The sequence below is a fragment of the Ciconia boyciana genome, chromosome 7 (genome assembly GCF_034638445.1).
Source record: "Ciconia boyciana chromosome 7, ASM3463844v1, whole genome shotgun sequence".
Classification (NCBI taxonomy): Eukaryota; Metazoa; Chordata; class Aves; order Ciconiiformes; family Ciconiidae; genus Ciconia; species Ciconia boyciana.
The window spans coordinates 56,525,031-56,552,596 of NC_132940.1; the positions used below are offsets into that span (position 1 = coordinate 56,525,031).

Consider the following 27,566-nt stretch of genomic DNA (forward strand, 5'->3'; position numbering starts at 1 on the left):
AGTAAGACTTCATACAGAGACCCACAGGGCACCAAATAATCAAGAGATAAAGCAAGCTGTTTTACAGTCACAGTTTAAGGGATGTAAACTACTGTAGCTAAGGCTTATGTTCAGCTAAAAGATGGTATTTAGGACCAAAGTCTGAAGCACCATACACGCTAAAATGACTCAAGCTGGGAAGTCCCACATATGTTTGAGAGTCATACTACTTCTTTCCTTTGCCTCCTAAATTCCAAAGGAGATGGTTCCTGACAAATCACTTAGCAGACAGAGGCACCCTAAATCATCTCCAGGTTCACCACTGCAACTTGCTTTAGCACTTCTAAATTGGCAAGATCTCAAATTTCTATGTTGCCTAGGGGCTGAAAAAGCAAGGAGTAGAAGCAGCTTTAAGAGAGAAAACAGATTTTGCCATCCGAACAGGAGTAGATAAAATGGGAGATGACGTCTGAAATCCTGTCCCAAATGAATAATAATTTAAAAAAAATTATCTGAAAGGAGACTGAAGAGATAGATTACCTAAATCCATCATCTTGTCCCAAAACACCAGAATTATGCCATTTCTGTTTGCTTTCCAGTGGTGGAGATTCCCAAAACTTTCAAAGCAACCTACTACAGTCCATAGATTACATCAAAGTCAGTGAATAACACATAAGAAAAGTAAGCCTCTTCAGTTAAAATTTGCTACACATTGGTACAAACCTCTCCTGGAAAGCTGATGCGGTCCACAAATCAATAAAGATTAAAAGTTTTGCCTCTTTCTTCAGTGTGTTTGTTCTTTTTCACAGATAACATAGAACCTGTGCATTTTTTCACCTCAAAAATTTGCACCAGGAAATTTTAATCCTTATCATTAAAAAAAATCATTTCAGAAAACACGATACAATCCACTGGACAGAACAATCATCTCTCCATTGTATTCTGTGTAAGATCATAACTTAACCTAGAATATGATAAAAGGGGAAAGTAGATTGTCTCCTAATACTTAAAAAAAAAAAAAGGTGTAATTTAAGACATTAATTTGGCTTTATGCTGCATGAATTTAATTCTTTTTAATCTCAGAGACCATATCCTAACAGACAGGTATTGTGTAGATGTTTCTTATTCTAGAAAAGAAACCACATAATAATTGTAGTATTTCAGAAAGGTAATGAGTAATACATCCTTGGTATTTTTAATGTTTAACTACAGGAAACTGCATGAGGTGTTACCTTTATGCAAGACACTTGATATCCTTGGATAACTGTTCAATAATTAGCATTTAGACCCAGTATCAATACTAAGAAGGAAACAAAATTCTAAGGGAAAAAAGAGACAGATCACAATTAGAGATCATAAAAGGGAGTAGGTGTGGCTTGGCTACCTGCAAAGGATCACACATTTCAGTTTTCTAAGGACTTCAGCTTGGGAAAACTGTAGATGGTCAGAGAGAGAGAGATGGCTAAAGCAGACATATATTCTTTTTATAGAATAGACGTCTCTTTCTATATTCTTTAGAAAGAGTTTGACTTCAGTAGAAGCAAACTCATCTACACAACTCCAAATTTTCAGAGGAAGTCATATGCAAAAAAAAAAAAAAAGGCAAGAAGCTAAAATTTTGCCAAGATGTTGGGGATTGGTGAGTTTTTTATAGCTCTAGTAGTATGTCTCCTGATTTTGCAGTTCCTAAAGCTGCAATGGATGCGTACCCAGCTTCCTCCAGGACCAGTTCCCCTCCCCATCATCGGAAATTTGTGGCTGCTGGACTTCAAACTTCGTCGAGAAACCCTCACTAAGGTATTTATTTATTTATCTCTATGGTTGAAAATCAGTCTGAATCTATTTTAACTTAAATTGCACATTGCATAGGAACAGTCTAAACTTGGAATTATTTTTTTTAAAACCTCAAGCTAGATTATCAGCCAATTTCAAAGAATCCAAGGACCCTGCATTATTAAAAATATTTCTGAGTAACAAACACCATAATCGCTTTGCTCCTTGTTATTTTCTTTCTCTTTTGGATACAGTAACATTCATGCATAACATTATCACAAGCACTGTCAACAGCATGATATTCCATTGACAGTTTCATTCTCTATTTCTGTGTTGACATCTAAGCCCTATAAACCACCTCTAGTAGAACTCCCTTTGCCTGACACCAAAGTCACTGGAACATCTCCAGGCCACGAGTGGTCTGATCTCCGTGAGAAGACCAAACATATACTCTAAACTGACTCTTTTCTTATTTGTACAGCAAAAAGATTTACTGTCTGCAGTAAACAGATTGCAGATTTGCTAAAACAAAGCAGGAAAATTTGATTGCTGTTATGTTCACAGCACAATTCCTATATAAACCAATTAAAACTATTTTAAAAAGTAAGGAACTTGCTTCAAACTATTTTAAGGAAAAATGCAAGCATGATCTGAGGAAAGACAATAGAGAAAAATAAGAAAAAACACACGGAAGCTATAGGAAAGAATGCAAAAAACATTGCTTTTCTTTCTTCAGAAGTCAGAGAATACAATAATTTTGGTTCATTCATAAAATAAACAGAAAAGCTCTGGGATTTTGTCTGTATTCATTTGTTCTTTGATTCTGAGCTGAAAGAGAAGACCTCTGTTTCTCTTTCTGTGAAGTTTTCAGAGGTGGTCTTCTGAGAGACGTCCTTAGTATCTTTTCCATAAAGTACGATTATCTTCTGTTCCCAAAGCACATTGCAATAGAAGGCTAAATTTTTCTGAAACCTGTAATTCCATTTGATGTCGGCAAACGGGTTTAGTTACAACTACAGAAAACTCTTAAAATTAGTATTTAAGCGTATGCATTTGCTGGTTTATATTTATTAATTTACTCATTAACTCTTCAGTTAACCAACATCTATGGAAATATCTACACATTGTGGATGGGACAGACGCCTATGGTTGTACTAAATGGATACAAAGCAGTAAAAGATGGCATCGTCACCCATTCAGAGGAAGTTTCCGGAAGACCTCTCACTCCATTCTACAGGGATATGATGGGCGAGAAAGGTACAAGATGTGACAATACTGAAATATGAACAAGATGTAAAGGAGAAAGAGGCTTTCCTATCTATACACACATACCTGAGTTACTGCTATACAAGTACATAACTGGGCTTACATAGCAAAAAGGTTCCATGCAGAGCTAGCATATTAAGAAATGGAAAAAACCCAAAAATTTTTCCTCTTATAAAGGATACTGCTGATTTTTTTCTTCCCAATAGATTCAAATGAATATTTGCCTAGAGGAGTTGCCCTTCAGTTGTATCACTTCTAAAACAGAAGACTGTTCATGTAGAAGACATCTATAGACAAAGCTGTTCTGTCCTTACCAAAACTCACTACCGCTCAGTTTCCAGGGTCACATTTATACGCAGCTATATAGCCAGGAGTCGTAAAAACCTAAGTTAGAGACCAAAAGGCACTATCTGAAATCATGATATCTTCTTTGTTAGTGAAATATAACCTCATCTAAATCAAATTTTGCCTCCTGCAACAAAAGGATTTCCTTCCCAGCAATGAAATAAATGTTTCTGTGTTCTTCAGGTGTTTTTCTGACAAGCGGGCACACCTGGAAGCAACAGAGGCGCTTTGGCATGACAATTATACGAAGCCTAGCACTCAGTAAGAACAATTTGGAGCATCAAATTCAAACAGAGGCCTGTCACCTTGTGGACGTCTTTGCAAACACAAAAGGTAAATTCACTAGAAGAATAACACATAGAGCTTTTTTTCTGAGATATAGTAGATTAGGGGAGTAAAAGCTTTACAATACATTTTGACAAGTAATATAGATATTTTTCATATTAGCGGTACTTCTACTGGCTTCTTAATTGCATTCTTCGCAAAAATGTTTTGTCTTCACAGCAGGCAATATAAAATTGTTTTTTGAACTAAGGATAGTAAAAAAATGTTTATTATCAACACAGTCTTGGGGACAGCTGGTAACAATTCTTACATTCAAGGAGTATAGAAAAACCCTATGTTCTTCTCCATAAAGTACACAATTTGTGACCTGCTGCAAGTCATTCTAGGACAGCAGGCCTTTAGAATTTGGCAGAGAAAGAACCCCAAAACAAGGAATGTATCATTCAGTTATCCAACAAAACTTCTTTTTAAGGTTTGGATGAAATAGAAACCAATAGAATTTTAGCAAGATGCCAAAATAAAGCAATTAAATATAAATATTCTGAACAGCCAAATCCCTCACCCACATCATGTTCCATACTGATGTAAAAACAGAGAGAAGTTGCCCAAGGTCTCCCTCCAACTCTCCTTGCACTAGACACAGCAAATTGGCCCATCTCTCTGAGAGCAACATATTCACAGATCTTTAAAATGTAAGAGATGAACAAACCATCGACTCCGAGTCCCTGTACAGCCCAAATCTTTACCTTGCATGCAATCCTTCCTCAATTTTAAACTCAATAATTGTATTTACTCTTTCCACGAAGGACTACAAGTATTGGACTGATGTCAGAGATGCATAATCCACCATTTATACACTTCAGTAGTATAATTCAAAGGTTGTCCTTGCCATTGAAATGTGTACTTAATTTATTTTTTTCTGGATTCAACCTTTTTTAATGGGAGCTGTTTTCCATGCCATTATGCGAGTTTTTCCTTTTCAGTCTGGGGTGGGGGGGTGGGGGGGAATATAGTTGAATTGTTAAGCTGTGCTGGAAAACCAAAAGGAGACAAGTCATTTCAACATGACTAAGAAATTAAAACTTTACAATGCTTTTTTTCTGGTTTTTTGGGGGGATTGCTTGTTTTGTTTTTTAGTTGCCAAACTTAAATATCTGCCTCCAGATTTGAAGGCATATGTTCTAATTAATTGCTTGTGTTTTCACACAACCCAGACCACAAGTCAAAGAGGGGAAAAGAGACCTAATGTTTGTCTTCTCAAAACCGATGATCACTGTATTTTACAAGAGTAAAAAGCAGATTGAAAATAAAGATTCCTGTATGTATGCCAACTGTATGGCACTTACAAGCCATACAGTTAATTCGTATTAAACTAGAGTTTACTTGTGTGAAATTTATCTAAAAGTAGTCTGACCTACTATTATTTTTACCATTAAAAAAAAAATCTTCCTCTTCCTCATTTTTCTCACTGCAGTCTATTCAGAAATATTCATGGTACGTCCTATATTCACAGGCAAACCTGTTGACCCACACACTTTCATTGTCCACGCTATTGCAAATATAATTTGTGCTGTTGTTTTTGGTCATCGCTTCTCCAGTGAGGATGAATCTTTCAGCAAGCTTATTAAAGCTGTTTATTTTGTGATCTACTTTCAAGCTACTGTCTGGGGCAGGGTAAGAATCTAATTTTCTTGTTCATATTCCTTAAGGTGCATTTGCACTTCACAAGTCAAAACAAACAAATTAAAAGTCAGTGACGATTATTCCCAAAGATTTCCATACCGTTATTCTGCGAGCCATTGTGCAGTAATAAATTAATACATACCTTGTATGTGTGATTACTGCCTTGTATATCTTACGTCAGTAAAACACGTGTCCTAAAATTTAAATTCTAGATCATCACTGGTTTTCACAGGTTTCCAAAATATATAATGTATTTCAAATGAGTAATCATTTGCAGAGAACTGTGTATGTAAGATTCTTAAATCTTAAAATGAAAGCAACTTTTAAAATGTGATTTTTCATTTAGTCTTTGGAATACAAAAGTGCAGTTAATAAGAACTAAACCTTCAAACTCCTACTCTTTTGAGAAGATATCTTGCTTCTCATGTAATTCATATTACCACCAAGATCTGAGTTATTCTGAAACTCCATAAGACACAGGTGACAATTTCACCACATCAAGAAGAATATTTTTAAGTTCTTGAAAGCCTAGCTATTGCTTATGTTGCACAGATTTTGGCATACTGGCATTCTATAACACTATCAGGTTCTCTAACACTTTCATACAGAGATGCCTTAAAAAAAAAATCAGAGTAAAAATCAAGGTTGAGAAAATCTGTTTGTGAGCCAGATTCAGCCCTCAATTACTCTGATTCACCCATTTTCAGAAGCCCCTGTTGCATTATTAGGTATGCATCCAAAAAGTAAAATATAATCATTCTCCTGCTCTCCTGTGGCCTGATATCCATTATTTACACAGCGTTGACTTTTTGGTCAGTTGATGGGGATGGAGAAGTCTGCGCTGGCCAATAGCTTCCTAATCACAGGCCGCAAAAAAAACAAAGGCTCTGCCAGTAGCCCTAGAGACTGAAGTCCATTCACAAAACATACACAATACAAAGAAATGAAAATAATTATTTTTCCCCTCACAACAAATACACATGCCAGTTTCTCCTGGAGGAAAGCCTGCTAAGCCCAGGAGGTCAAGTCAGCTTCTATACCTTTTCAGTCTTCAACCTATCTATTCAGGATAGAAAGTGTGGTTATTGAATATTGACACATGATCATAACAGTTTAGACTCCTGCATGTTGCTAATAGCTCATTAACAAATACCAAGTTTTCCTCAATGCCAGTTCATTTAAGAGTGCAACATAAAGGTTTCATAATCCCTCTTAGAAATGTAGAATAATTTACATTGGAAGGGACCTCTGCATGTCAGCTAATCCAACTCCATGCTCAAAACAGGCCTAATTAGATCAGGTCGTTTAAGGACTTGTCTGGTCAAGTCTTGAAGTCTCCAAGGATGGAGATTGCACACGCTCTCCAGGAAACTTATTCCCAATATTTAATCTCTGACTTGTGTCTATTGCCTCTCATCCTAATTAGGAGCCCCTGCATGGCAGTAACTTCACAGAGTTATCAGGAAATTAGAATTGGATTCTCAATTTAAAAGAGCTCATGTTTCTTCCTTTTTGTTTAAAATTACAGATGTATGATGCTTTCCCATGGCTTATGCACCATCTCCCAGGACCTCATCAGAAAGTGTTTGCATACAATGACTTCATGCACAATTTAGTTATGAAGGAGGTCCAGACTCATGAGAGAGAGAACATAGGTGATCCACAGGATCTCATTGACTTCTACCTAGCTCAAATAACAAAAGTAAGTATCTGTTTATCACACTATCCCCTCTTTGGCCTCAATGTCTACTACAAATACTTGCTGTTCAAGTAACTGCTACAGAATTTTTACATGCATACTTTGTTTAGCACTGAAGATTTTTGTTTTGGTGGGCTGCTCACTGTTTTCATCAAACAATGACAATTTCTACATGACTGATGAAATGTCTGAAATTATCCACTTCATAGTCTTCTTGTGAATGTACCCTACAGACCAAAGATGACCCTACTTCTACATTTAATAAAGACAATATGGTTCAGACTGTGGTTGATCTTTTGCTGGGAGGGACAGAAACAACAAGTTCCACCCTTCTCTGGGCACTGCTCTATATGGTACAATACCCAGAAATACAAGGTGAGCAAAAGCATTATCAGAGAACTGCATTCAACATTACATCATAATGAACACCACTGAAGTGTAAGTATTAGCTCAATCACTTGCAATACATCAAAATAACCCTTAACAATGAATATGAATGGTGGTACATCAACAATTGAGATCTAGAAAATGAAAGCTTAATAAATGAAAGAAATGTGCTTTCCCCACCAGCTCACTAAGAAGCAACACTAGCAGAAATTAGTAGTAGCCACTGCTTTATCTCAATAGAAGGGGATGGCAAAGACAGAATAACAAGCTAAAGACATTTCATATGCAATCTAGTCTCTTCCTAACCTTCAAAGTGGAAAAGCTTTAAAAAGATACCTGGTCTGATGTGTATTTATAAACATAACAGCAATTATACCTGTAATTTCAAATTTTAATCCTTTTTTTGAAATATAGAACTGTATTATCCTCATCACCAAGTGGGATGTGTCTTAAATGAGAGATCATCTTGTGCTTTGGGAGTATGCACTTTCTTGATCAACTGAAACCAACACAGCAGTCAAACTCCATGCTAATGCATTTCATAGCAACATAATTTCTTTTTTTGCCCAGTCCTGGACCGTACTCGTACAGAAATCTGCTGGAAAAAAGGTGAAAAAAGTTAAAATGTTTTCATTTCTCTACAGAAAAGGTTCAAAGAGAGATAGAGGCTGTTCTGGAACCCTCCCATCTCATCAGCTATGAAGACCGTAAAAAACTGCCATATACAAATGCTGTGATTCATGAGGCTTTGCGGTACAGCAATGTTACTTCTGTTGGGGTCCCTCGACAATGTGTGAGGAATACAACTTTGCTGGGTTTTCACATAAAAAAGGTACAGAGTATACCTCCATGTTTCTTAAAGGTCTGAGCTATTAACACTTAGCATTTATATGACATTAGCTTCTACAGTTCCTAACTCTGCATAGAGAGCATGTGGTAGCACGTCACAGACATGAAACAAAGCCGAGCCTTCTGAACCAGGGCTAAGTCTACATTAGCAGATGCAAAAGGAAGCTTGGGAAAAGGCTTAGCAGCACAAGTAGCAAACAGACATCAGGAAAACTGAAGTCTTTCTTCCCACTAGCCAAATATGGAGGATGTCTGGGCATCAAAGCAGAACATGTGTTTTAAGGAATGATGAAGAAATGAAGTTTAATGATTGTCAAGCCAGCTAACTTTCACACATAGGGGAGCAGCCTGGAGCAACCTATAGTCATCCCTGACAAAACACACACACGCACACACACACACAAAAACCACACGCTTAAGATGATGGCAGCTCAGTACAGCGACAGATCTGACAGTCACGTTGGCGTGATATAAATGTCCCAAATATATTAAGCATAAAATTGATGTGATGGAATTGAAAGATCCAGTGAAGAGCACAAACAACAAAAAGGAAGGTGTTATGATTAGTCTGGCAAGTATGTAAAACAATCCAAGCTCCACTCTAGCTTAGACATGAAGACACTTCAGTAGCCCTGACATAAGATAACTTACACAAAGGCAAACATGTAACACGTTATGACAAATAGAAGATACAAGGGTTTGTCATGCCTGGATGTGCATAGAAGACCAAGTTGAATCCAAACACTGGGCTGCAGACACAGGGTGGCATATTATCTATTAGAGAGAAGGAAAGTCCAAAAAAAAAAAAAAAAAGAATCAATCATACATGGAAAATATAACCGCTGCTTCTTCTTGCAGGGCACACTTGTATTGCCAAATCTGCACTCTGTTGTGTATGACTCTGAGCATTGGGCAACCCCTTGGAAGTTCAACCCAAATCATTTTCTTGATTCGGATGGCAACTTTGTGAACAAAGAGGCATTCTTACCTTTCTCAGCAGGTAATGCCCTGACATTTGAATATTCCTGTTCACTGTGTCTTGCAGCAAGACTAAAACCACCATTTCTAAGTTCTAAAATTTTAAAAACATACTTTTATAAAAATGTATTTGACACAGATTTAAAGTCAGGTGTTCTACTGTAAGAGCCACAAATATTGTCTTGCATTTTATATTTTTTATACATTCAAACAGAGGATGAGTAGGCTAAGAGACATAAATGCTATCTCCTTCATATATGTATGGTTCCTACTATAAGGGTCTCTGAGCTTCTTAGTCCTCAACGTATTAAATCCTGATAACACCCTCAAATCAGAAAATCAATTTATTCTCACCTTACAAATGGGGAACCCAAAGACAAAAGTAATATGATTTGTCAAAATATACAGAGAAAATCTGTGATAAAGCAGGAAACCAAATGTCAGTCTCCCAAATCCTACAGTAATAGTCTAGCAACAGGTTCTCTTTTATCTCCAGAAAACTAGCAAAATCCAGTCTTTTCAGTAGAATATTAGTCAACCAAAAAAAAATTTCTAACTTTTCAAAAGCATATTACAATGTACAACTTACTTAATTTACAATGCAAAATGCAGTGATACAAAGACACGGGAGAAAAAAAAAAAATTAAAAAAAGAGTGAAAAGCAGTACAAAACATAACCTTGGAGTTAACTCCTCTAGACTACCAGTTTCTCCAGTAATCAGATTATGAAGAAAAGCAGCACAAAACAGGAAGCTGGTGTTATTTACTGAAAATTAAATATAAAATTTAAACAAAAAAACCACTGGAAAACAGATGAGGTTTTTTATGTTACTATGACAGATTATACTATTACACATTTGTTGTACATAAAAAGCAAGCAGTATACTACGTAATGTACAAAGCAGTCAGATTAAACACAGTAAATACAGATTTTAACACCATTTACTGAAATTGCCTGTAAATCCTAAAATTGTATTTGCAAACCAGGTACTTAACATCCTACCTCCTTTACTCATCAAATGTCAACTAGTTTACATGAATCGACAACTAATTTAGGCTACCATTTCAACCCGGGCATAGGAAATTTTCTTTTCTAACTTGCTTTGGTTGTTTTCTGTTTATATAGTCTGAGTATTTATATATCCTGACTATATATCTTTTTTTTTTTAGTCTGGAATATATAGATATCCTGAAATACACTGTGAAAACAGTATGTCAAAATGAGTCACTGAGTCTATAAATCACTGCACATGCCTACGTTTCATTCCCTTAGCTTACATATCTGCTCCTGGACAGTGGTAAAGAGAGGATACTGGGCTACAAGGACCCACTATAGCTGCCTTAATTTCTATAGAAGAAAGCCTGATTACATCCTTCTACTTAGCTGCAGAATTGAATCCCACAATGCTCCAGTCCTCCCTCCTCAACAACCAAAGACAAGGCTCCGAAGTATATGAGGCCTTTTAAAATCTGGCCTTCTCTTAGCCGAGATGCAATTCATGGTTCTCACAGAACAAGAAGCAAAAATGAAAAGGAAAAATCTCATACATGCTACGGTGAAAGGGAAAAACAAACAAACCAACCAACCCAAAAAAACCAAACACACACCAAACAAACAAAAATCCCAGTCGACATAATTAGAGGTATACAGTTTCTCAGTTAAATAAATGTTTCCCCCTACCTCCAAAGGCATCTTCTGTCCTTACAGAAGGAAATAGGAAATAATTATCTTACATTAACAGAATTTATGGAACTCAGTAGAATATTGTTTGAAGTTCTTTTCCAGAACTTAGCTTTATACACCTAACTCTTTTCCCCTTCTTCTGCAGGGCACCGTGTCTGTTTGGGGGAACAGATGGCACGAGTTGAACTGTTCATCTTCTTTACCAACCTGCTTCGGGCATTCACATTCCAGCTCCCTGAGGGAGTAAAGGAAATCAATCTGGAGTACATTTTGGGTGCAATACTACAGCCACATCCATATAAACTCTGTGCTATTCCTCATTAGTCTGCAACATACTATAATGTAGAGGTACTTCAGTCAATAATTGCAGATATTTTAAAAGCGCATATCACTATCTCAATTCTATTCAAATGTAGGTAGCTCAGTATAGCAAATATAGGGTGTTTTTATTCAGGAGGTCTAACCTCATATAGTTGAGCTTTTTGAAATTAAAATAAGTGTACTTGCTGAAGCTCGTGTAGTCACATCTTAGGCATATACAAATATGCATTAATATGTTACCAAAAAAATGTATTTTCACACTCACAGCAGCAATAAATTAGATGTAGGATTTTAGAGAAGTGATCTGTATCAAGCACAGTTTCTGCATATGTGCTCAAGTCAGGTATCACACTCTTAAAATGGCACAACTGCTCTGATGCAGCAAGGATGCCCAAATAGAAAATAGTTTTCTTCAGTATGCTGTTACTCCTCTGTGTTCACAGAAGGTCTTTTCTTCTAGCCTTTTGCAGAAGATAACAGAGTATATGCGCTTAGTGTACTGACTCCTTTTCCTTTCACACTCCCATAAAGCATTATATACTGTAGTATAAACTTCACACATGCATAGTCCATTTAGAAATCCTTACACCTTTTTTCTTTACTTCCTCAGTATCTGTCTCCTATTTTATCACAACTCTCGGATCCAGGTGCTTTCATGAACCTTTCCTTCTTCTGTTTAGAAACACTATTATATCATCCAATAATTTCCTATCTGAAGGGAAAGGAACAGCCTTTCAAGAAATGAAGAAAATAAAGATGCCAACATTTGTTAAAGCAGGCACAGTAAAGATTTATTATTCATGGTGTTTTCTTTTGTTGTCTCATCATTCCACAACAGATGTGGAAAGTTTTGACCACTTAAAATTTAGCTGTAAGCGTCCTAGATGCTTTGAATTTTCAAAGTTCAACATGAGCAAGCATAAATTATGCTAAGATGTAGTTAAAAGGAGAAGTAGAATATCACATACTTCTCTGACATAAAACTAATGGAAGACTTGATTCTCCTCTCAAATATTTCCAATTATTCCCTTCCATTTGGTGAAAACCCCAGGGCTCTAACACGCTGTAAAGTTTGCTATTGCAGAACAAATGCAGACTTGACATCATTAACAGTTTTCACCTTTTTAATAAAAGGTATCATAAAACTTTCAACATTACTCCATTTTTATTGAGGAAAATATAACATCTAAAAAATCCTCCTTGAATAAGAAATACTTTCAAACACAAATTAAGAAAAATCTCTTAAACGTCATATTTCTTACAGTGAGAGCAGATCTTGCATAAAACACATTCTTAGAGATTTACAAAAGCAGTCTGACATGATAGTTCATAAACAAAAGTTTCAAGTCTTATCTTTTTCCTTTGCGGTGTTCATTTAAGAAAAACTCACCAAAAAAAAATCTTTCTTTTCAACCCATCATTTGCATGGTTCAAGAAAGGGCTCATGATAAAGTGCTCAGCAGCATGACTGGCAGTGTAGGATACAAGCTTGGACTTTCTCTGCTCCAGTGTATTTTGATGATTCTTGAGGTATGTCCTACCTGAAAAAAGACTCCAGTTTCTTTCCTCTATATTTGCCCCTTTGGTCTCCTGAAGTTATTCTGTAAGCTTGATTTTCCCCTCCTCCCCCAAATATTATTTAATTATGCACATATGTTTTCTGGTTTTCTTCTAAAACTGTAGCTTGGGTTAAAACATGCACATATTCTTCACCTGTATTTTTGAAGAACTGAGGTACATTACGAAGATTTGCTGTACAATGCTGGTTCTAAAAAAAACATGGGAAGAACTATTCAGAGTGTACATGAATAAGGAGGTATTTTTTACAAAGAAGTCATCGTAGGCCTGACAATTGGTACCAGTGAAAAACAGCTGGGCTAATATATCTTCTTGTTATTCCATTTAAAACTGAAAACAGCAAGAGGTGAGGCATTCCTCGGCTTTCTGATGTTTCTCAAAATGACAGTTTGAGAGTTCCAGATTACCTTTTCATCACAGTTGTAAATGAAATCTATGAGAAAAATGAACAATGCAAATAAAAAGCCATTTCATGGGTTAACTTTTTCATCAAGAAAGAGAAGAAATTCATAAGGAATTAAAGTAAATCAGGGAAAAGAAAGATTTAGAAATTAAGGCCAAAATGCAAGCTTTTCCTGTGAAACATCTTTAAAAAACCCTAAAACTCATAAATCCCATCACTTCAGTAATTTGAAAACACATAGAGAAACTTTTAGAAAAATACACTGACATCCAGCTCTGCTGTGATGCACCCCTTAGAAATCAAATAGCCCAACTTCTCAGTAAGGCAGACTGCCTAGACCCTTCAGAGGTTAAACCCTTGAAAGCACCAAATGATTTAAAGTCCAGTCTTTAAAAAAAGACTATGCTGTTGAAGATTAGTTTCACTCATTAATTTCTGCCACTGATAAGAAAACTATGACTGCCATTTCCAAATTCTCCAAGTTTTCAAGCCCTGAAGAATCTAAACTGTTTGTTCCCTTGATCAGGGAGCACCTTTTGCCGAAGTCCAACTGTTTTCATGGAATAATGTAAGAAACATATCTTTGAATATATTCCTTCTGTAATAATGGCCTTGCAATGTTTAGTTTCCAAAACAACAGCAATAAAAGGACTTCATTACATATTTCAGTTCCTAAATATTAAAACAAGCACCATGAGGAAAGTACATACAGGTCTTTACCAATTTTTGTGAAGCACACAAAATCCAGACTGTTTCTGTGGTTTTAAGGACAAGATGTAATCATTGGTCAACATGACCTAGGTTAAGAAAATTAGTAAACCAGTTCTAATCTTGGGTGAAGAGTTTTTCCTAAGATTTTTATTTTGCTTTTATTAAAACCTCAGAGCCAAGTATCTAGATGGTCTTGTTCTCACCTAATAAGCAGAGTATTATCAAGGGCATGCTTTGATCCACCAACCAAATCAGGTGTCTTTAAACAATTGTTAAAATAATACATTCAAAGTTCTCCTCTCCACCCAGTAAAAATACCGTAAGTGTTAGGTACTCAGCATTCACATCCAACCCTTCAATATTACATGCACATCTAATCAAGCAAAACACAATACCAAAATATTAAATAGGTGGCGTTAACTTGATCAGAACAGCTCGCACACCAAGAAGGATTATAACGGTAGGATGCTACATGGGCTGGCTGCGAGGAAACAAATAAAAACAAAACTCCAATGTGGTGAAAGCTAATCTTTGGATTGCCTGTTTGCTTTTCTTCTCTTTTTGCTGTGTTTTCTTAAGTCTTTACAACATTATAATATCATTAGAATTTCTGAATCGCAATACATAGAGAATCCCAAATTAATATCAAAGCAAATCAGATGGAGGAAGGATACAACATATAATTAAAGCTAGCAGATCTATGGTGACACCAAGAATGAATACATCAAAATATATCCAAATGCATAAAGAGTGTTTACACTCTTGAAAGCCAGTGTTAAAGTCAAGTACAACCACCTACTCATCACAAATAGTCCAGTTTCTCACAGACGTTACAGCAGAGGTAGGTACTGGGGAATGACTTGAGGGAGTAAATAATGACTTTATAAAATAGTAATACAGAAGCTTCCATATATCTGAGTGGTGTGAAAAGACAAATTTTGTTAGCTGCTAACAAATGCTACTTTTCTGGCTGAGAAACAAAACAACCAAAGATTAACTGCTTTACTGATTACTAGTTTGCAGCAAGTAAATGAGAACATTCAAAGTCCAGTCCACTAGTACATGACTCTCAATATTAGTTAATACATAAGACTCAATGATGCCTCTGTGACACTGTTAGAACAAGTGAAATGAAAAATGTTATCACTTACTTCTTGCAATACTTGTCCAAGTGTCTCCCGGCTGTGAATACGCTTCCTGTTGAAAACCCAAACCACATTTATTTCTGCACAAAGCATTAAGGGATCTTGTAAACATCAATCATTTATCCCACTTCAAAAAGAGAAGACTTATGCTAGGCTTTGTTCCACATCCTTTCCCTTATGGAATCTTGATGCAATTTTATGGAATCTTACCAAATCTACAAACTCTGATTCAGACCTGTTATTATTCACATCAGGAGGAACTACCTGGAATAAGGCATGCTAGTCATTGCATTTACTCAAAAACAACCCTGTTTCTTAAAACACTTAGTAAAATTTCAGCATAAATCCTAATATCTGGATATAGCTGATAATTAGTTGCTCTAGTGCCATCTTCTCCAGCACTAGACATGTTACTCAGCAACTGATGCAAGAAGATTAACAAATACTTCTTTTTTAGTCATTCTTCCAACATAGTCAAAGTGGTAAGCAGTGTTTGCAAACTTAACAGCAACACAAAGACATAAAAAAAAAGATGATGATTTTCTATCAAAAGTGAGAATATGTTGCTACAGTTATTGTTTCCAAACATCCTGTAATGCATGCACTAAAAATACTAGAAATGCAAACAGAAGGAAACATATTTTTACCTGTCTATTTTGGTTGCTATGACAACGGTAAAATTGCCTTCTGTATTGGGCAAGTATGTAGACGGTATAATTACATAACTTCCTGCAGGAAGTCTGCAAAGTTGGCTTACTTCCTGTGAATAGCAATGAGGTACACAGCTAACCAGTGGCTCCAAGTGTAGAAAAGAGGAAGTATGTGGTTTCCAGCTGCTGTTAGGCACCTGCAAAGAAGAATGAAAATATGCCTCACAATGTTAAATTCCTGCTATACCATAGTATGGTATATTCCATATCTATTCCACTCCAAATAGTCACTGTTCTGTACAGAGCTATATGAGAGGGGTGGGAAGGCTTCCAGAAAACCCAGATGGCAGTATCAAGTACAGATAATCATTCCTACCGTGTTTGTAGACAGTTTATACAACCCTTACCTTCACACTTGGCAAATGAGCAATCAAACTGACCAGAAGAAGTCTTACCTGGAAAATATGGAAACCTATTGGACGACACTTGCTATCTTGGCAGTGCTGACGGAGGGTAACTTTCACACTGCTTTTTCCTGATCCTGCAGGAATGGAGAGGGGAAAGCAGGGATTGATATGGAAGGAGGGGAAGTTCCTGCTACCTCCAGCACTTTGCCCATTTTTCCAGCATCCATGCAGCTGCACTGTCTCCCATTCACCTGCTGGGAGATCTTCACAGAGGGCAGCATCTGCGGGTGGTGGTTTTAGCTCACTATCAAATGTAAGAGAGAAAAGAAACTAAATGTATAAAATCTGTATGATTTCACAGAATCTCTAACACCAGCTCACAAAAATGAACTGGTATTACATAAACTTACATAAATACAATTCCTCCAAACTTTCAGCATGAAGAAGTGAACTGTACAATTCTAAGTCCTTAGGTAATTCACAGAACTCCACAAGAACAACATAGCATATACAAACTACGCACTAAAACCAGACAGATTCTTGTACATTCACGAAGTAATGCAGCTTACACATTTTTTCTCAATACTCTTGTGCTATTTGTCCTATCTGAAAGCAAAACAACTGACAGGGACTTCTGGAGTACGCGTGAGCACCTCAGTAAGTCCAAAGCATACATTGCATTATTTTTTTATATTCACTACATCTTTAATCAGAGGAAACTACCATTTTACCTCTGACTTGATCACTGTAATGTTAACCCCTATTTTGATTCTAATGTTAACTGTAATGTTAACCCCTATTTTGATTCTAGCCCAGCACTGCTTTTCACAGCCATGTGAACAATTCGGTATCATTATCAGTTGTGCAGCATTTGAAATCGTATTTCAACATAACATCTGCCCTTATTTCCAATTTTCCAGTTGAGAACATATAACAGCTGTTACGTTATTCTGTGATTGTCTGTCCATTCTAGACACATACCCAGGCTGGCACCTCTGTTCCAGTCTAAGGAAGTGTTATACTTAACAGCAATACTAGAAATTTTATCCCATCATTGAAAGTGCAACATGCTGTACAGGCGAAATATGTCCAGAAACCAAATATATTGCTGATAGGAAGTACAAAACTTGCACCCATAAGGCAAAATTAGCCTCACAGTTTTGCAGACCTTTATTCGGTCTAAAACTTGATGCCATCTTGCTTCCAAAGTCTGCAGAGTAAATGATTAATGCATGTTCTGGCTTTGTAGTGTGATTTGCCAGCTTCTCTCCAAGGAGACAGGAGTTGATAGTGTACTACCAGAAAATAAAAATATTTTAACAGCTTTTAAACATGTTGCCAACATTTTGCCTCTGCATATAGCTTACCTGGTGCAAGCTGTTAGACAACCTCAGATTTTTTTCAGGTTTATTGGAAGAAGGTACAATTTTGCTGACTCCACACAAGTACTCATCATCGTGTCTTCTTAAGTATCTATTTCAAGGCTATGGTCACCAACACAGAATTGCTCACAAATAATTGACTTTAAATTGTTGAGATAGCTATGTAGTCTGCTACAGTTAAAAAAATCAAAAGTCATCAGAAACTACTGGTCTGACATTCCTGCTATTTTCTGTTGGAGAGGCAAGCATTGTTAAATAGAAAGAAAAGATCGTTCCAAGTCTATTATAAAAGTCTATTTTGTGTCACAAGTTATGAGGAAAGATCAGCCAGAACACAATATGCAGTGATCCTTCCAAGAATTTTATCATAATGCTGGCAAACTTCTTGAGGCCTTCACAATTAAGAAGTTCAGCTGTATTGTCAGTTGAATGCTTTAATTCAAAAAACAATTCTTCATTCAGCTAAAGACAACAGCATGAATGTCAGTGCTAATTTTCCACACCTGTCCTGAAAAGATGAGCTGTGAGCATTATGTCATCTGAGTCCACTGCTGACACTCCATTTGCATTTGAAGCTGTACTGCTCACTAATAACAATGTTATATGTCAGACAATCTGTTAGTATGTGTTTTCCAGTGTACATGATAATATACTGCTCTCCTTTTCTGTCGCTGACTGCAATAATAATAGCTGCTTCTAACTTCTATGGTACATCTTCATTTTTTCCATACATTAAGAAAGAACTTGCACATATTAAGAAACATGTTCAGACAAAACTTATTCAGTTCTTTTACAAAACACACACTTTCTCAAAACACTAGGCTGCAGTTTAGAGTCAAGATGCTACTCATCTGACTACTTCCGACTGATATTTTAACAAGCAGTAGTAGCAGCTTTATGAAAAAAACAAGGAGTTAGAACACCACTTACATGAATTCAAAGAAAACAATGCTGTTACTTGGTACTCTGCACAACCCTTCAAAACATTTCGAACGTTTACACTTAGTGCTATACTTCATATATTCGTTTATGTCAACGACTATAAGAAGTTTTCTGTTTTGTTTTAAACCTACCTGAGAGAGATCCTTCCCGTTGAAAATACACGAAGCAAGAAATTCCCTACTGCATCTTTCAGAAAAGTGCTGGGAACAACAAGATAAAACCCAGGCGAAAGGTCACAGCATACATGCACTTCTCTGTCATAGGAATGGCAGACGGTACCTACAACTGGAGGAGCAGAGAGGGTCTTTGGAAGGTTAAATCGTTTCTTCTCCACCTAGAATAGATGCATAATGATGCATGGTGTTTTAGGAAAAATGAGGAGTTTTTATTAAAACTAAAAATGATCAAATATTGTTTAAAACATTTTTAAACATGCATACATTTACAAAAGGAAACAAGTAAGGAGAAGAGTATCAGCAGATAAGCTGAACATCAAAGAGGAGTAGCAAGAGTTAATATTCAGGAGGAGTAAATTTAGGAATAGTCATCAAATAATCAGCCTGAAATGCCATGCACTAGTTTGGAACAGTCCCAAAAGTTCTACCACCTGGCACTCAATGATAAGAAGAAAGTACTAGTCCACTAATAGTTTGTACAGACAGTAACTGCATTGTGAGATAAACAGGACCATTCCAACATAAATCCAATGTAAAATGTGTGAACAGTTGAATTGTATCACTGCCATAGCAAATGAATTATTTTACTCAGATGTTTCAGTAATGCTTTAAAACTTCTATTCGCAAAAAGAAAAACGTCACTCCCTTATTACCTTCCAGACATGCAATCCCACAGCCTGATAATTCTTCCCCTGTATGCCTTCAGTCAAAGACAGATTTTCCTCTGTTAAGTGAGTCAGATTTTGAATTCTTCCGGCCCAGTCAGCACTGTATTTCCTATGTTTCTGCAGCAGAGCAATGCACACCTCACTCTTTTCACAGACTCTCAGCCAGAACTTAGGGTTGGTAGGGAAGCTGCTGTTGTTACGGCAGCCACCTGCAGACTGGCCTCTCACCCAGGATCCAAAAAGATTCTGTGAGTGATACAGCACTTTCTCTAACAAAATAAGAAAAACATAAGTGTGGATTTCAGACACCAAAGGCTACTTAATTTTATACAACAGATATATGGCAGAGATTCCCCCAGCCCAAGAAAACACGCTGTTGTAGCCCTGACACTTTCTCCAAGCAGATATTCATGACAGAGATTGAGAGGCATGAAAATTAATGTCACAACTGGTAATGGCAGATTGATGACATGATTTTTACAACAAGACACTCTTTCTAGAAGTCTGAAGTTTATCTCCCATTAAAAAAAAAAAAAAATCACAAGGCTGTCCAGAACAACAGCCTTCTACATAGAGAATACTAATCTCTCAACCAACTAGCAAGTAACTAGATCTCCGAGAAATATCAAAGACTCCTCTAAAGATCTTAAATCTCCTCTTGTCCCTCTATTTCTTCCCAGTAGAGACAGAAAAGTCCCATAGGTCTAAAGGAGAGGAAAAGACTGAGAAAGAGAATTTATGGTCTAGTTGCATCTATTTGCAAATCAAATCAGTCTTTTCCATTGGCATAACGTTATTTGTATGAGAAAAACATTTTCTCATACCACACCTGTATAGAGGCTCTGAAGTTGTCCTTCCTCATTGACTGGAAAGCCCATGGTAATCTCATCAAATTCCCTGAAAAATTCCTCTTCATCAACCCAGAATTCTCCCTCTTGGATCTGTGAGAGCAGTTCTGAGGTGACTACTGGATCTAGCTGGCTCCATCCTTGACCACTGCACATACGACAAAAGTCAACATTTAGTTCTTTGCCCAATAAAGTTCCATAACAATGTTCTATCAAATATCCTATGGAGCAGGACAATAAGAAGAGGTTTCTTCATTTTATTGTCAAATACTTGAATATTTCTGTATACATGTTGCTAGTCAGTGAGAGGGATAATAGAAAGTATGAATCACAATATATCAAAGAAAACTTAGAAATAACCTAACACTAGATAGGATACAGCAGCATACTTTTAGGCAAAATAGCTACTTTGCTTACAACAGACAGTACAGTCCCAAGTGTGAGAGCAAAATAAAGATTTTAACAGTTGTTAAGAATAGGGACAAAAAAGTAAAACAAGCTGCACAGTGACTACTCTGAAAGAATTTGAATGCTGTATAGTGAACATCAAAAACCACTGTTGGTATGAAGTAGCCAGTTGTCCCCACAAATCTGCTGGCTAAGTCATGATAAACCAAGAATTTAAACACCTCATTATTTAGGACCCATTAAAAGCTAGTACTTTCAACATTTTTGATGGTTTCACTAACAACAAAGAACAGTTCTGCACTTGAATAAAACAGGGCTCTAAGGCCACTCAGTGAAATGCTACCTTGCAACTACATGGCAACTTACTGTTTGGCAAGAAACTGCAAGAGACCAAGTGTATAACCAAAACTCTGCCAAAAGCAAAAACCATCAACTTAAGTCTCAATCAATGTGATTAAGCCATCTTTTTAACTCAGAGAAAAAAACCTATTTCTCTGAAATGTTTATTAACATGATCATATTGTTACCATATTTTAATGCTGAAAGCTTGCTCCTTGGGTCAAGAATTGCATGTTCTTTTGTACAGTCTAAATATGCTAACGCTTTTCAAAATAAGCTAGTAGGGTCTGCCCTTTCATTCCTGTTATTTTGCTATATGAACTGCTAAACATATTTCTGCATTTCCTTTAAAACAGATCTTTATATCTACTTGATTCCAGCTTCTCCTTATATTAATCTACAGAAATGAGAGCACACAAGCAAAAAACATCAGCATCCTTCCTTCTGCTATATTTTGTTTTATACATACTACTTTGCTTGTCTTCTGCAACTGAGACAAGATCAAATGAGAAGGGCCAAGTAAAGCCAAGTGACTACTTAAAAGTCACAAACATCTTATAAGCAAAGATACTTAGATCAATTGCAGAACAAAAAAAAGGCACCACAAAAAATCAGACAGAAAATAAACCAACATCTTAAGTTTATCTCTGTGAAAAGATATGATGCTTTGATAAACAACAAAAAAAAATTATTAAAAAGTTTAATTACCAGAACTAATAGATCAAAATGACTAGCCTTAGAGCCAACGAGCTATGTGAACTACTGAACTCTCTAAAGGACTGCATACAAACTGGTCTCTCTCCTCTGCTATAGCCTATTAGCAATATTTGCCTTTGCAATACATAGATATGCTTTGTGCTTCAGAACTTTCACAAATTATTTTCCAAACAAAAATAAACCTACTCACCCCTCACACCAAGGACCTCTCCAGCACCGCCTCCCCCAAGGATTTCGTATTCGTAGTAAGAAGATTTCCTTGCCTGACACTTCAGACAGATTCAACATGTCTATCACAATAAATGCATGAAATTCTCCTAGTTCGCTTGCACCTGAATAGAAGAAAAAAACCCAAATACTTGAAAGTAAACAAAAGAACCTGCTCCATATTTTACAATGAATTACATTCATCGTAAAATATGACATTGTGGAGGGTGTGCGTTTGTTTTTGAGAACTGACCATATTAGCACGTAATATAAAAAGCATTCCTCAAAAGCACCCTCCATCCTGAACTCAACAACATCCTTAAATCTTTATTTATCCAAGATTATATAAAATTGTGCCATGAAACCCGTATGGTACTAGAATCAGCACTATGCATTTGCTGGCTGCCTTGTGCTCTGAACTCTGTTAAATAGAGATATTTACTTTAAAATAGCTAGAACTTTACTATTACCTTGTCTGGAATTGAGGACTGAGCAGCTTATTACACACTGTTCCTTCAGATTCATTAATCTTCTAAACACTGCTTTCTCCAAAACCATGCCAGTCTTCTCTTTCTCCATGTTTCTTCCAGGGCCTTTCAGGGTCCATCTTTCAGCAATTCCTCCAGTCAGATCAACCAAAGCATCTGCCACCTGTCCTGCCCACAACTGTTCGTAAGATCCATGCACTCTATTAAAAAAAAACAAAACAACAACAACAAGCTTCTACTAACAGCAGAACTAAAGAAACGTGGTTCTTATGTACTTTCAACCCCATCCTGTATCACAATCGTGACTGTACCCTAGCTCTTATCCCCAAGTAGGTAAGAGAAACTACATACTCTTTTATTTACAGAATACAACATCTAAAGAATACGTAAGCCATGAGACATTCCATCGTTTGATGGGAAGTTTATTACAATTCATTCCATCCTATATAGAAACCACTCTAGTCTAGTACTAGTCATTTATACCTTATTATCTGTGCATTACATCATCTTTCGTGACATACTAACTGCATTCTGTATAAATAAGCAAGATTTCTTCCTCTCCTTCAATTATTCTTTGTTCACTCTACACAAACAACCAGAGTAGCAGTTCCTTCAACAATTTAAGTAAATCAAGAGACTACCCTACCCGATGCAGTGGGCGCAAAAGACAGCAAAAGAAATCACAACTATAATAGAATGATAAGGCAAGATAGAACAGTAAGACTCTACAGAAAACAAAGAATATTACCTTTCAAACCTACAGAGAAGCTTTAACGTGCCATTGCTGCTTCACAACTTCTGCTCAACATATCTACAGTTGAATTACTTCATACTTAAAGTCTTTTTCTGCCCTCTGCTGGCAACCACACAATCTTTTGTCCAAGTTCTTTTGGACATTTGATGTCTATCTTACCAGTGCACTTTGTCTCCACATTGTTTTGTCCATCTGGACAGCACTTTGATGGATGTGTCATAAAACCTAAAATAGCTGCATTTTCAAACACATTAACAATATGGTTGTTTCTTCTCAAAATTATAAACTATCAAATTAAGTGAAAGCAGCAGTGAAACTTATACAATCAGAGCCTCAACTAGAATAAACTTATGTAATATCGTTGCTTTCCATGAAAATATTTGCATGCTTTCTGCTTTTCATTGAGCCCTCAGCTGCCCTCAAATGCTGCACTAGTAAAATATTTCCCTTTAATAAATTAGATGGCCAATGTATAGTGACTCAATGAACATCATTTGAATCCTGATAATTCATTGCAGCTCTTACTTTTCACCATAATTCTCTCCCTAAGGCTATCTTACCTCACATGCAACTAGAAACGCACTTTATAGATCTACAGTTTAAAGAGCAACTTCTGCACAACCCAGTATGGGAAAGCTAGCAGCCGTTGTACTTTATATTGAATAATACACAGATATATGCCCAAAGCAGTCAGATAAAATAAGTAAGCAGAAGGTATACGAGTATTGTGCCTCCCTTTACTTCCCTCAATAACAGTGTTCACATACTTTGCATAAGCTTTTTCCAACAGTGGAAGCCAAAACAAATCCTCCGTCTGACACTGGGAAAAGCAGAGTTTACCACCAAGGCAAGGCAAACGATCATCGATAGTTACTTCCACCCAGTGTCCAAACTGCCAGACTCGACAAGTGAAACAGCCCTGATATGACTCATCTGTCCAGCTGGGCTGACCTGGAGGGATTACCTAGATGACAAAAGCCAAAATCAAGACAAATAATTATTTAAAAAAAACAAAACCAAAACAGTTTAAAATATGCTGAATATTAACTGTTTGTAACAATCACCAAAAAAAAAAAAAATCACAACTAAAACAGTAAAACTAAGCATAACAAAACTGATACTCAGTTTTGAGGCCTAGGATTCAAGAGCAATATACAAATGTAAATTAGGTGAAGAAAACTTCTGAAATATGAAATAAGAAGCTTCTCTATACCTTATTCAGCAGGTATTTACTCTTCTGCAAAGCTACACAGGCACACAGGAACCAACAATCTCCCAAAATTCCTTGTTTCACTTGCACATCCTGTGGATTGTTTGAAAATAACCGAGGAGTAGAACAAATGTCCTAAAATTAAAAGAAGGGGAGTTAAAAGCCAAATCCTGCATGACAGTCTAAGGAAGTCTGTGTTTCAGGGAGCAGGAGGGCTCCAGAGACCTCTCACAAAATAAGGGAATTTTTACCTCTAGAACATTTCCTCTTCAGACACAGCCTAAGCAAGCAATAACAAATTACTGCCTTGTGGCTATTTTGCAGGTACTTTACGTGAAGTAAATCTAGTTCCCACATGGATTTTAGTACACATATGTCACCCTCAGGTGCAACCTTAGCAGATGCACCAATAAGTGAAAAACAACGTAATTCTTCAGTTCCTTGCTAAACATATGATCAAATGCGACAGAACCGATGCCATTCACATTGCTTACACATCCCAAGTTACAAAAATCTCCAAATTAGCCTAAGAGAAAAACCTTCCCTAGAACAAATAAAAATAGATTACTTGGTAGAAAAAGAGGTAATTTCAAATGCAAAGTCCTGAACACTTAATCAGATCTGAAAGTGAGTTTTTAAACTGGTTCTTCTCTCACCTGTAAACACTGCAAGAGATGGAAATTAACCAATCAGCCCTCAGTAGCGATCAAGGCTAAGGTACTGTTGTGGTTTAGCCCCAGCTGGCAACTAAGCACCACACAGCCACTCTCTCACTCCCCCCCGGTGGGATGGAGGAGAGAATCGGAAGAGCAAAAGTAAGAAAACTCGTGGGTTGAGATAAGAACAGTTTAATAATTGGAACAAAATAATAATAATAATAATGAATTATAATGAGAAGGAATACAATGAGAGAGAGAAAGAGGAACAAAACCCAAGGGAGGGAAAAAAAGGGGAAAAAAAAAATTAATAAAATTATACAACCGCTCACTACCTGCCGACCGACACCCAGCCAGTCCCCGAGCAGCGATCGCAACCCCCCGGCCAACTCCCCCAGTTTATATACTGGGCATGACATCATATGGTATGGAATAGCCCTTTGGTCAGTTTGGATCAACTATCCTGGCTGTGCCCCCTCCCATTTCTTGGGCACCTGGCAGAGCATGGGAAGCTGGGGGAAAAAAAAAAAAAAAGGTCCTTGACCAATGTAAATACCGCTTAGCGACAGCCAAAACATCAGCGTGTTATCAATATTATTCTCATACTAAAATCCAAAGCACCGCACTATACCAGCTACTAGGAAGAAAATTAACTCTATCCCAGCCAAAACCAGGACAGGTACAAAAGCAGAGAGTTGCATGCTGGGATCCGTGAAGTCATTTGTTTGCCAAATCTATCTGACAATCAATAGCTCCATCACTGTTCTACAGCCATCCCCAGATGCAGGGGAGAAAAACAATACCACTAAAAGACAACACACTTTTTTTCTCCATTACATTTTTATAGCCTTTTTTTCCTCCCTCCACACAAAGGCAGTATCATAAATACTTCGTTTTAAATGAACGTACTGCAGAAATGCATTCTACACTTCTTAGCTCTCGTGTGGCTTGCTGTGAAACCCAGCTGCAAGTTTAAAAGCAATACAAGTCATATGACAAGTTATAAGCTTAAAAGAGAGTTTTCTTTCTTGTTATCAGAGAAATCAACAATCGCAAAAAAAAAGGCAATATCCTTCTGAAAAACTCTAAAATCCAGTTATTTGTTTTTAAGAGTTACACAATATGTTGAAAAATCTGAGAACAGCATAATGCTATTTTTTAACTTAGTATGCATATTATTTGCATAAGGAAATATATTTATGAAAAAGTAGCTGAATTTCTACTAGTGACAAGAAATTCAAAAGTTCTACATCAGGATTTAAATCAAACCTACAAACAAGCACCCAAACTTGGAAACTATAACATATATGTTAACAACACTGACATACATTGGTTTTATCACTTCTAAATTTCTAAACAATAAAAACACCCAGCAGCAGATATTCAATGCTAAAAACTATTTACTACCTTAAAGTCCAGTTCTGCTAAAATCTGCTAAAAACTCACCTTCGGTCTCAACCAAGATATCTCGCCTCTGAATTGAGCAAGCGGGGTACAATAATCAAAAAATATAGAGGTATCACTGGCTGGAAACGTGGGGTCTGTGTAAAGGTCTCTTTTCACGATTAATTGCTTTTTCTCTCTCAGCATTTTCAACACAATCCTAAGTAGCTTTGCTAGCTATTTCCACGACTTTATATTGCCAAGTGCCAACCTAGAATGCAAACGAGCATTACTGGGGAACTGTAACTGAGAAACAAATAAGCAAGACAGATTTATTTAGGAACAGAAAGCCTCTCACTCTTTCCACGGAGCACCTTGAACCACGCCATTGCTGGCTTCTTTCAGCACCTGATGCCACCCTAGAGAGTCCCCGCTCTGCTGGAAAAGAGAAAGGGGGTATCAGAGGGTCCTGGGTACTGTCCCTCAGCAGGCCCCAAAAGGAGACCTACACCCAGGAGCCCATTTAGACCCCTTCCCGGCCCCTCTACGCACACCCTCCCCAGAAGGACTCCTCCACCAGCACCCCTTTCCTCACAACCGGCCCCAACAAGGCCCCCTCCGCACACACCTCCTCCTACCCACGAGCCCCCTCACCCGACACCCTTCGCCACAACGGGCCTCAGCCAGGCCACCTCCACAGACGTCCTTCCCCACACCCGTCCCTCACCACCGCCTCCCCAGCCACCTCCGCACCGCGGGGTACGCCCCGCCGCCATGCCCGGGGCAGCCGTTACCGCGGCAACGCCGGACACTCTCTCACCACCCCCTCGGCCTCTTGTCCAGCCCAGAGGTAACGGATCGGGCCATCAGCCAATGAGGAGGCGGCGGGTGGGCACGTGGTGCACGCACCGCCAATGGGACGCCGCCGTAGCCTGCGGGGCAGGGAAGGGACAGGTCCCAGCGTGCCCCGCGGCGGGTGGGCCCGGCCCGCGGCCGCCTCTGGCGGGGGCCGCCCCACAGCCCCGCACTGACGGGAGGCGAGTCAGCGGGGGCCGGGAGTCCCCGGGGCACCCCGGGATTCACGAGCCCAGGCGGTATCCCGTAGTCAGGAATACCTGGAAGAAACTGGAAATTCTCCTCATGAGAGCCGGAGAAGGAAAGGTTAATGGTCACCTGAACGGCTCTTGGAGGCTGAGGAAAACGAAACAAAACTGTATTTTCGTGAAGGTTACAAGAGAGAAACTG

The 27,566-nt window shown here is 37.6% G+C and overlaps 1 protein-coding gene across 21 annotated transcripts; it reads right to left on the reverse strand.

Moving 5' to 3' along the window:
• Positions 1-7,827: 7,827 nt before the first annotated feature.
• Positions 7,828-27,456, reverse strand: CAPN10 (calpain 10). 21 transcript variants are annotated; one of them, XR_012043353.1, is made up of 18 exons: positions 27,075-27,148; positions 26,680-26,756; positions 26,385-26,592; positions 24,286-24,417; positions 23,840-24,036; positions 22,301-22,518; positions 21,814-21,955; positions 20,141-20,307; positions 19,297-19,580; positions 18,599-18,801; positions 16,192-16,447; positions 15,734-15,933; positions 15,093-15,138; positions 12,963-13,017; positions 12,640-12,790; positions 11,053-11,163; positions 8,918-9,040; positions 7,828-8,012 (listed from the first exon to the last, which is right to left on the reverse strand). XR_012043353.1 is itself a non-coding variant. In XM_072867097.1 (17 exons), exons 3-17 carry the CDS (start codon positions 26,526-26,528, stop codon positions 9,037-9,039), a joined length of 2,310 nt encoding a protein of 769 aa, XP_072723198.1. In that variant the 5' UTR covers positions 26,529-26,592; positions 26,680-26,756; positions 27,075-27,148; the 3' UTR covers positions 8,736-9,036. The 21 variants fall into 21 exon arrangements, 18 of the variants coding, with proteins under 18 accessions (XP_072723198.1, XP_072723203.1, XP_072723199.1 ...); XR_012043352.1 differs by having other exon boundaries at positions 7,828-8,015; XM_072867097.1 differs by lacking the exon at positions 7,828-8,012 and having other exon boundaries at positions 8,736-9,040.
• Positions 27,457-27,566: the final 110 nt, after the last annotated feature.